The sequence below is a fragment of the Mercurialis annua genome, linkage group LG3 (assembly GCF_937616625.2).
Source record: "Mercurialis annua linkage group LG3, ddMerAnnu1.2, whole genome shotgun sequence".
NCBI classification, from domain to species: domain Eukaryota; kingdom Viridiplantae; phylum Streptophyta; class Magnoliopsida; order Malpighiales; family Euphorbiaceae; genus Mercurialis; species Mercurialis annua.
Window position 1 is genome coordinate 14,316,657 of NC_065572.1, and position 10,832 is coordinate 14,327,488.

The window sequence follows — 10,832 nt, forward strand, 5'->3', positions numbered from 1 at the left end:
TTCGTAATTTGCAGACCACCAATCTCAATTTTTTGTGATAGGGGAAGATTCTGTCTACTCAAACCGGATGCTCAAATGTCTCTATACATAACATAAACTATGGAACTGATCACGGCATAAGCACCGGAGGATTAGGAAAGGACAATAACAAGCTTGTGTTTCGAACGTCACTGTCCGAGACGTTCAAATGCACAACACATTAATCTGTGTGCGGATGAAGACATGGCAGGCCAAATTACAATCTATTGACTATGCGATCTTCTAATCAAATTAGACACTTTAACTATCTAATTAGCCTTCTGGTTTAGAAACTTTAGGGTGGCTCACACTCTGTACAATGAGTTACATTCTTAAAAAGATCAAATCTCTGGAGTTGAAACCCCAATAATGATTGATCAATTCTACTGTGATAGCGGCAAGTGCCAAAATGAATCTTAAGCTGTGACTATATCCGGCATAACCTATGTAAATATAGAAGACTCTTAGTCTCTTACACAAGAAGTCCTCTGCACCTAGCTTGTAGTGACAGACTTACAATGCATATGCGTCTCTTCTGATACATTAGAGCTTGAATCGGCTGAAGACAGCCAACCATTCTGCCGGAACACATACGGAGATCTGAGAGGCGCACCTGTTCCCCCAGTTAACTGCTTTCAAACTGGCAAATCAAGAAAATCTGATGCAGTTAATTGCTGAGCTTTAGCATAGGTATGCATACATATATAGAATCAGAAAATGGTATAGTTTGTAGAACTATAAATATAGCCAATGGCAAGAAAATTGCAATCATCCGGAGAATATTATAGACACGCAACAAAAATTAATTTGATCCAAGTCCCTGAAGGATATTATATATATATATACACAACGATATTTATACTCATTAAGGTTTCCCTGTTTTCTTTAGCTGATTATAACCTAGTGTACTCTTTGATAACTGTATTTACTTGAGGATTCCATAAAATCAGACTCTTCACAATTATGTCAAGATAAAAGAAAATAAATTAGAAAAATCCGTTTCAGTTTGAATTTAATGCTTGTAAAAAGCACAAAATATTACATTCCATAGTATGGTTAAAACAACGATAAGATGTATGAAATGTTAATTTCAGAGGTATATATGAATTTGTTTCCTAAAAAGATTACACTGAAACCAATTATGTATCACGGCAAGAAGATTTATTTCCAGTGAAATATGCCAATATTCATGTGCTATTTAGGGCTCCATACATACCCAAAAATAAACATAATCACTTTGATATAAATATACGCATGTATTTTAAAATATAAATAACTTTTCCTATGCATGCGGCATCCTTATCTCTTTTGTTTTAAAAATATTGTTCGCCATTTCTGTACTAGTACCCATTCCCATATCCGTGTCCGTGCCTCATCGGATATGAGGGTCTGTGCTTATTTATACTTCCTGGGTATCTGCGAACAGATATTAGAGATAAAAAAAACTATAGAGTATCCCCTAACAGTTTGAACTCTTGGGTTGATTGGTTGCTTGACAGTAGTGTTCAACCTAAACCTCCACTGAGAGAATTACAAGGCACAACATAAGCAGTATTAACCTAAATTCCATTCTTTCTCTGAATAGTATATAAGGAAAGCCAATAAAATTATAAAGAGAAACACAACCACAAAAGAAGAGCCATCAATATTCAATTTCTTTTCAGTACCTGATGCATATGAAAACGCAGACAATCATGATTTTCCAAAACCAGCAGCAGCCTTCCTTGTTTTGCGTACTTCAACTCTTTCAGGACTTGGCAGTCCAGTCTTCTCCTCGTATTTCTTTTCCAAGGCCTGTTGTCACCATGAAGCAATAAGTTATCCCAATCAATAGAAGAACCAGTAAGTATTCACTGGTTGGCACTCCAATCTTCAACATAACAAAGACGATAAAACAAATGATTAATGAGACAAACAAGGAAAAACATCACAGCAAACGTCATTTTGTGTAAAGCGAAAACGGAAATAAAGCCATTCCTACTTCACTTAGCTAGAGATAGACTAGGCACAAGAAACAACAGATAAATGTTCGCAGCAATCACTTTCAGTGCATCAGTCAAATTGATGGCACCATAGGTAGTAAGCTAGCACATGCAATTACTATAAACCACCTTAATTCAAAGCAATATTAACAATTTAGACTGAAATCCATCATTGGATGCTTACTACAATATACAGCAAAACAAAGTATCTTGTACATAACACAAAATTTTGTTTCATTACATGCATATCCTATACAATGGCCATGGTGATAGCCTTTTAGTTCACAGATAACTGAGATGCGCCTAACTAAGTGGTGGAGGAGAATCCCGTGATGCTTTATTCGCCATTATGTATCGGTTTGCAATTACATGTTCTTGCCGAGATACTACATCAAAGGTCAGTTCTAGAATAAAAATGAGTCTCTTAGGTGCTGTCATGTGTTCTTTCATGCTTTAGATACAGTTTCTAACAAAAATACAGCACAGCATGCATTCACATCGTCTCACTATCCAGCAAAATAGTTCTTAGAAAAGAGAAGGGCCAAGTTTTCTTGTGGGATTAGAAGGTATGAGTAATGTTACACTTCCACTCACCTGTAGCTGTTCATGAATACTGGAAAGAACTTCATCAGTCATTCTGTCAACAAATAGAATTCCCTGCAAGAGTATGAAATCTCTTAGGAAAAAAGAATAACACTGACAGCAGCAAAACCTTAGATACTCAGAAATAGAAAGATTGGTTTGGTACTTGCAATGCACAAAATATTGCTGCATGCTCAGGATGTGAAGACTCAAGGAAATACATTGCAAAGCCTGACTACATAACTATGTCCCTATACCGGCAACCATGTTTCTAGTGACATGAAATCTTCAATATGTGAAACGGAAAAAAGTTTGTGGCGACCCTAACCAACTATGAGGTTATTTTGTGGCACAAACCAACTAAGTTTATGAAAAAAAGATGGGTATGTCAAAACATTTCAAGCATGAAATACTTACTTTTGGAAGTATAGCTATAAATTAATTTTACAAGAGACATTCCCTGATGTATGGAACGTGCACTGATGTTTCATTTACGAATAACCAGAATACCAACCATTAATAAAAGACGTAATAACAGTGTTCTACTGTAACAACAATCATCTCAAATTTACCCAATAAGAGAATAAAAGTAACTATAATTAAAGAATTATAATGAATGTAGCTTGCAGAACTCGTAAGAAATCTAATCCTTATACCTGAACTTTTCTGTGAATAAGATTCTGAATTAAAAGATTACCTCTAAATGGTCATATTCATGTTGGAAAACCCTTGCAGAAAGACCTGACAGGCTGACACTAAACCTGGTACCATTAACGTCCCTTGCATCAATCTTTACGGATTCTGGTCTCTGAATGCATCAATTGATAGACAAAAAAAAATAATTGATTTTAAATATATTTGAAGATCACACTGAACTAAACATATGACAATATGAGTTGAAGTTAGATTGCATTCCAGATCATGTATAAGCAAAACACAGGAATATAAACTGATTGCGGGATCAAAAATATTTCTAGTACTGAGGGTGGAGTAAGAATTCAAATAACACCAGATGGCTTTAACAAAGGAGGAAAAATTGAAATACAACAATTAATGGACAAAAAATGATAATTTCCCATTTTCTGCTGAGTAATTGTTATTTATGAGAGAGTGTGGCTGTTCTAAGGGATGGTGGCTGCCTCTTAAGAATTTAAAATATTTCAATTTTCCCTCCAAATCTTTAAAAGTTTACCTATTTAATTCCAACTAGAAATTTATATCATTGAAATTACAAATTTACAAACTCTTTATAAACTTTTATCTCTTTTAGAAATGTAAATATAATCAAGTTATTTTGGATAAAATAATTAGTACAAAGTTTACATTTTCGCTCCCTAATCCTATGGGGTAGAGACGTCATTGGTGACAGAAAAACTTGAGAAAGAAACACTTAAATAAAGTTATTAGCAATATAAGTACCTTAACATCAGCATAGATCCGAGGAAAAGAGAGACATCCTTCATCAAAGGGAACTATTTTCTTTGAATATTTGTTTAACCTTGGATTAACAAGAACAATCTCCTCTCCTTCACCGCGCTCGCCAGCTGAATTAAACACCATTAGTTGAACATTGATTCCCACTTGAGGTGCTGATAGTCCAATCCCATCGGTTCTGTCAAAAATGAAGCCAACAAGCATTTTTCACAACCTGTAAGCAGCCAGCATTATTTTTATAAGCGCCTAAATCAGACAACAGAATCATTTTGATTTTCAATGGAACCCTATAGGCTGGAGAGGACTGTGTTCAATTTTTCAAATGATCACAATTATCAGCAACTAGAATTTTCTCCCAAATCAAATATCTTATAATCAAGGTAGCACTGACACTTCATTCAATCAACATGTCCCGCTTTGGAAAAGTTTCGGACACGAAACTTCAATTTTATATAGGAAACCTTAAAATAACACCATTTCGCAGTGTTAGTGTCCATGCTACCTAGCTGATAACTGAAGTCCTGTCCCATACCAGCTTAATAGATAAAAATAATCTTGCAATCCAACAAAATTAACATAGCATATGAAAGCCTAGAGATGCAAGAACTCGATTGAGTTGATTTCTATTTCGTCAGTTCTCATGTTACGGTTACTATCTGATTCAATTCTTTCAAATTAAAACATAATAGTGCTTGACAAGTACAGAAGAAATCAAATGTATGCAATTTAGTCAGTCAGTCCCCTTGGTTTGGAAAGATTACACTAATAGACTTATAGTTAGTAAAAGTTTCAATTTGATACATAAAATTCCAATACAAAAACTTACTTGTACATAATATCAAACATTTCATCAGCAAGCTTCTTTAAATTATCATCAAATGTAATAATTCTCTTGTTTTTTCTCCTCAATTTCGGGTCCGGATACTCCACAATTTTAAGCGGTGACTCGAAATAAAGATCATCACCTAATAATTTAGCACAACAAAAAAATCATAAAAACAAAAAAGAAAGTTTAATCTTGATTTGAATTATTCTTACGTGTAGCTGCTTCTTCTTCTTTAAGTGAAAAGGTTCGCTTAGCTTGAGCATGAACAGCAACTGGAGACGGTTCCGGGATGGAAAAGAAACGGCGGCTTTGACGAGAAATGTTGGTTGAGAACCCGGTGCGGCGGAGGAGACTTGGAGTTCGAGACGGCAGTAACGACGGAAGGATTCCGAGAAGAGACGTCGCCGCCGCTGCCATGATTAGAAACAGTTAGAGAGTAGAGGCTGGTTTGTGGCTACCTAGTTAGCTGCTTCAGCTTGTAGGGACGATGAGAGATGCAAAAGAATATTTATTAATTACTTATCTTCTACAAAAATTTAGTAGACCAAATGTTTTAAGACAAGCTATTTTCTTTATTATTTACTGAAAAATTTAAAGAACAAAGGGTCAACGTGCCCCCCCTAAACTTGTAACACGGGATCATCTAATTTATTTTATACTTTTTTGAGCAACTAACTCCAAAACTCTTTAATTTTGGGTCAAATAACCCATAATTATATTTTTAAAATGTGTAAAATATAAATCGGAGGTGATGGATACAAAAAGGTAATTAGATATTTTCCTAATTGTTGCGATATAATTATTTTAAATACATTTTTTAAAATAAAAATATAAATTATGGAGTTATTTGACCCTAAAATGAAGAGTTTTGGGGTTAATTGCTCAAAAAAGTATAAATTGGGTTAGATGACCCCGTGTCACAAGTTTAGGGGACGCGTTAACCCTTTGTTCAAAATTTAAATGTTTATTTTTTTATCGAAGATGTTAGTATTTGTATTCATTTTTTAATATGCACACTGGTTGTCCGAGGGAGTTTGTGAGCGTTTTCAGCTGGGCCAACGCTCATTTGCAAAGAAATTAATTTTTGAGAAATTTAGAAAAAATACTCTGATATTGAAAATATTTGTAAATCTTACCTCATTGTTAAAAAGTTAAACAAAATACTTTCCGTTTTTAATCTTTTTATGTTTTTACTCTAAACAATATTTTTTTTATTTTAATACCTAAATCTTTCAAAAGAAATACGCTAAATCTTTATAACTTTATCTTTTTCTCTCTCTTTGTTGTTCGTTTTTTTCATCGAATCTGCAACGATGGTTTTCAAATTTTCTCTCAACTCTCTATTTTTTCCCTTTACAGATCCAATATTATTTCAATTTTTTATGAAACAATAACAAGTTGAAGGCGAGAAATGCAGAAGAAAAGGAAATAGCACTGAGATGAAGATGACATTGAAGGCAACGAGGATCTAGACTTGTATTCTTGAGAAAGCGCCTCTAATGATGATTTACGTGTGATGATTTGCACGATTTGATTAACTTGTAAATTTACCTAATTTTATTAGTTTTTATTGTCATGAGAAATGATTCAGGTTGATGTCGTTGAAATCTAATATATCGGTTTTCCAAATCGATTCTATTTTTCCGAATTACTTAGTGTTGGCTTGTTGTTGCTCTTCCTGCTTTGCGGTGCTCCAAAGATTGAGAGATCGGCGATGAGAGCTCGGCGGAGCTTGTTGTTGCTTTTTCCATCGGAGTATCTTTTGAGCTTATTCTCTCCTGCGATTTCAGGTATAGTTCGATTCCTGTCTATTTAAGGTTTATGCAATTTGTTGATTCTATTTTAATTTCTATTTAGTTTTCTTAAAATGAATAATTGAACTTGTAGTTTTAACAAATTAATTTTATGTCATATGCCAGATCCCCTTAAAACCAAAATAATAAGCTAAACATTCCCAATTGAATAACTAATAAAGATCTGTTTTGAAATTTGTAAGCTACTGCTCTTGTGAATTGAGAAGCTGAGCAATCTTTCCATATTTTAGTAAATGCTATGTATAAATTTTATTACAGTTTAAGTTAGATATGTGGGCGTTTTTTCCTTACATTATCCTTACTCCTGCGGCATATAATCCTAGAAGACATAAGTGTATTACATTTATTTTATAACAGAGAACCTGAGCACAAAAATGGCAAGTAAGATCTCAGACATTGTTGTTTCAGATGAATGTGCATTACAACCATTACCTCTAGTTCTGCAATATGGTAGAACTGCTTACAGAAACATTCAGAAGTTCACTCAAATTCAGCTGACTGCTGTCATTTTTGGGATACTCATAAGTTTCATTGCTGCAATATGTTTATGGGACTCTCCATTAACAACAATTCAATTAGTTTGGATGAATTTCTTTACGTGCCTCGTCGGCGGTCTCATGATAGTAATGGAGTCAACAACTCAGGATTCGGCTCGTCTCAATTCGCCATGTGATTGGAACAAGCCACTGCTAACCAAATCTATATGGAAACGCATAGCTACACAAGTCATGTCGCAAACTAGTCTTTTGCTAATCATACATTTATGCATAAAGGGAGATTCATGGAAGCCACTGGTTTGCGATAGCTTCATGCTATGTCAGCTACTCAATCAGTTCAGAACCATGGGCATATTAGTAAGTAAAAAGGCCATCTTTTACCAGTACTGGTTTTTGCCGGCTGTAGTGAGTGTGATGATGATGCAGGTGGTTCTTGTTGTGTTCGGTAAAAGTCTAGCCGGTTGTGAGACGTTAAATTGAGTGCAGTTGGCTATAAGTTTCATCACTGGTGCATTTTCATGGGGTTTGGAAATAGTTGTGAAATCAACTTCAGTCTTCATTTCCGATCTTAGGCAATAATAAATGAATGAACACCAACTTTCATATATTATTGCCTATGACAAAACCAATTATAAGAGAGATGCCAAATTTTAAATATGTAATGTCGGCAGACCAAACAAAAATATAATTATGGTTTAATTGTTTTCTTTCATTGTATTAGTATTGAGTTTGGTAATTGATAACGTAGCACATCTAATAGGGGCGAAGCAACCTCGCCAGGAACGAACATCGCTAAGTCAAGCATTTCGCCGACCTGATAATTACGCCCGACCTTCTCAGAATCTTAGATCAGGCGACTTGGGGGGTCACCGGATCGATGGGCATTCAAACATCATCCGAGACATTCAGGGCTGATTAGGTCGGACCCACGATTCTATTCGAGCTCCGGGTTGTATTCGCCTCAGACCCAATCCGAGTTCCGGGTTCCCAAACCCGAAAGACCGGACCATACAACCCGAGCTTCGAGACATTCTCAAATACCAGAACCATAATAACTTGGTCCCCAAGTTATCCGGGCTTCAAGGTTTGACCGGGCTCCGAGGTCCTGCTCATGAACACACGCTCGTGTGCCAGATCCTGGGACCACAAAAGATCTTCTGACAGGTACGCGAGGAATGTTCCCTCTGACACACCTAACAACCCGTGCCTCCCGCAGGGATATTCTGCCACGTCAGCATAACTGATTTCTGGGACCACTGGGCTCACAGCCTGCCAGCAAGGCAGGTTTGTCCTTAAACCCTAACTATAAATAGAGGGTTTAAGGACAAAACCTAGGTAATTTCTCTTTTCTACTCTAAGAACACTCTCTTTCTCTTCTTCTTCTTTCTCTACCTAAAAACCTTACTTGAGCGTCGGAGTGAACGTCCGGTGACCCCCACCGGAGTTCCTTCTGACCTCGTTTGCTTGTGGTGTGCAGGTCGTTAAAGCTCGGATTCTGTTTGGTGATTCATCACCTGGCACCGTCTGTGGGAAACGTTTTGTATTCCCCTGTTCTGCTCTGGTTCTTTTGACGTTGCTGATCAGATCTTGACAAGAAACAATGGCTGATGATCATGTTTTGGACAGGGTAGACCCTCTGGGAACTACGGTTACCGACACTAACGTGGATGGTGGAGTGTCAGCTAGTGGTCGGACCTCTGTGATCACTGGCTTAACTCCTCCGGCTAATGCTCAGGTGGGAGGATCCAGGGCCTCCGGCAGTGGAGCTGGATTTGTGCCTTTGTATGGATTGGAAAACTATCCTAGGGCAAACCCTTTTGCTTCAGATGCAAGCCACACCAACTTATCCACCCCAAGAACCACCGTGCCTCAGAGTTTCCTCCACAATACCTTGTCTCCCACTCAACTCAACTTCCCGGTAGACGCTACACTGGTGGCTACGGGAACAGGAACAACTTCTGGGCAAGATATACCTCCGGCGGTCTTACAAGCTCAAGAATATTTAGAATACATGGCTCGCCAACTGCACCAGGCCCAGCAGATGCATTTTGCAGTCATGTCCCAGTATTACCCAAGTTACAATCCCTCGGCCACCCCCGTGGCCCCTCCACCCCAAGCTGCTGAGTTTCAGGATGGTCGTCCTCCGAGAGAAGAAGGTCGGAACGATCACCCACGACCCAGACCTAGGGGTCCTACAGAGCATCAAGCACCGAGAGGCGAAGATCATCGTGACACTAATCTGCCGAGAGACGAAGGCCGGCATGATCGCCCTCTGTCGAGAGACGAAGGTCGGCATGATCGCCCTCTGCCGAGAGACGAAGGTCGGCATGATCGCCCTCTGCCGAGAGACGAAGGTCGGCATGATCGCCCTTCTCCGAGAGACGAAGGTCGGAATGATCCTCCTCCTCCTCGAAGGGAGGGGGTGCAAGACGAGAATCTACCACCAGGGACACAGCGCGGTGACGCTGGCTTGGGGAGGGGAGACCCAGACCCGGAGGCAGATCCTCTGCGAACCGCGAGAGCAGGAGTTCCACCGGTCAGGAGAAACGGGGCAGAAAGTATTCACAGCTCGGGTGCAGCGTCACAGCATCAGAAAACTTTGTATGACGAAGTTACTCGTCTGGCCCAGGCCGAGCTGGATAAGCATAAAGGGCATAAGGCAGAGTCTCGACCTTTCACTACCTGTGGCATTACTAGCCCCTTGTCAAAGGCTATATGGGATGACCCATTTCCAGATAAGTTTAAATATCCGCCCATTGACAGATATAACGGTAAATCCGACCCAATGACTCATTTAAGTTGCTTTCAGGTTGCCATGGGAGTCCAAAGTGTCTCAGACGCCACGGTGTGCAAAGTGTTCCCTTCAACGTTGAGCGATGCAGCGCAAAAGTGGTACCAGAACCTCAAGGAGGGCTCTATTACTAGTTTCAGGGAGCTCGCTATGGCCTTCAAAACACACTTCGCCCCGAGCATCGAGCGAAAGAAAAGATCCAGTGATTTAAAGAAATGCTTTCAAAAGCAGGGAGAAAGTTTGAAAGCTTCCATTGCTCGGTTCAATGCCGAGGCGATCATGATAGAAGACTTGAACGATGATACTGCCATCGATGCTATGAAAGATAACACCAGCATGCAAGTTTTCCGAGACAGCCTGATCACCAACCCGGTTGACACTTACACCGAGTTGATGGACAGGGCTTGGAATTATATCAATCTTGATGAGGAAAGGCAGAGGAAGTCTTACGGGATGGCTAGCCCAGTTCCCAGTAAAACGCAAAATACTCAGGGATCCAACCGTAGCCAAGATCGGTACCGACCCCTGAATGAGACTTCGGGGTACAGGGGTAACAAGCCGTTCAATGCTCAAACCAGTCCGCCAAGCACGGGGCCTGGTACTAAGCCAAGTTTCAGTATTGGGGGAGGAACTGAAGGATACGTGGACCGAGCAGGAGTACCGAGACAATATGTACCACTTAATACTCCAAGGGAGCAGATTCTGTCCTGGATCAAGCACAACAATGAAGAGATTCGTTATCCACCGAGGCTAGTAAAAGACGGAGACCGATCCAAGTTCTGTGATTTTCATGATGGTTATGGCCACGAAACAGAGGAATGTGGACGTTTGCGAAGTGAGATAGACAAGTTGGTCTGCCAGGGGCGATTACAACATTTCGTGGTGGCC

At 39.0% G+C, this 10,832-nt stretch overlaps 2 protein-coding genes across 3 annotated transcripts; one reads left to right on the forward strand and one right to left on the reverse strand.

Annotated features, from left to right (window-relative positions):
- Positions 1–284: 284 nt before the first annotated feature.
- LOC126674052 (peptide deformylase 1B, chloroplastic) lies at positions 285–5,368 on the reverse strand. Of its 2 annotated transcripts, none has more exons than XM_050368423.2 (7): positions 5,055–5,367; positions 4,843–4,981; positions 4,002–4,194; positions 3,280–3,390; positions 2,595–2,657; positions 1,686–1,812; positions 285–658 (listed from the first exon to the last, which is right to left on the reverse strand). In XM_050368423.2, the coding sequence occupies exons 1-6, from the start codon at positions 5,257–5,259 to the stop codon at positions 1,711–1,713; spliced, it is 813 nt and encodes a 270-aa protein (XP_050224380.1). In that variant the 5' UTR covers positions 5,260–5,367; the 3' UTR covers positions 285–658; positions 1,686–1,710. The 2 variants fall into 2 exon arrangements, with proteins under 2 accessions (XP_050224380.1, XP_050224381.1); XM_050368424.2 differs by lacking the exon at positions 285–658 and adding an exon at positions 1,331–1,434 and having other exon boundaries at positions 5,055–5,368.
- Positions 5,369–6,156: 788 nt separating this feature from the next.
- On the forward strand, positions 6,157–7,771 carry LOC126674053 (putative calcium-transporting ATPase 13, plasma membrane-type). The gene is made up of 2 exons (XM_056105332.1): positions 6,157–6,632; positions 7,065–7,771. The coding sequence occupies exons 1-2, from the start codon at positions 6,557–6,559 to the stop codon at positions 7,631–7,633; spliced, it is 645 nt and encodes a 214-aa protein (XP_055961307.1). The 5' UTR covers positions 6,157–6,556; the 3' UTR covers positions 7,634–7,771.
- The last annotated feature ends 3,061 nt before the right edge of the window (positions 7,772–10,832 follow it).

Coding starts and splice junctions, on each gene's coding strand:
- LOC126674052 (XM_050368423.2), bottom strand. CDS start 5,259: ATGGCAGCGGCGGCGACGTCTCTTCTCGGAATCCTTCCGTCGTTACTG. Junction 2,658..3,279: donor ATGAATATGACCATTTAGAG/GTAATCTTTTAA, acceptor ATACTCTTGCAG/GGAATTCTATTTGTTGACAG. Junction 1,813..2,594: donor GTATTCATGAACAGCTACAG/GTGAGTGGAAGT, acceptor TGGTGACAACAG/GCCTTGGAAAAGAAATACGA.
- LOC126674053 (XM_056105332.1), top strand. CDS start 6,557: ATGAGAGCTCGGCGGAGCTTGTTGTTGCTTTTTCCATCGGAGTATCTT. Junction 6,633..7,064: donor ATTCTCTCCTGCGATTTCAG/GTATAGTTCGAT, acceptor TTGTTGTTTCAG/ATGAATGTGCATTACAACCA.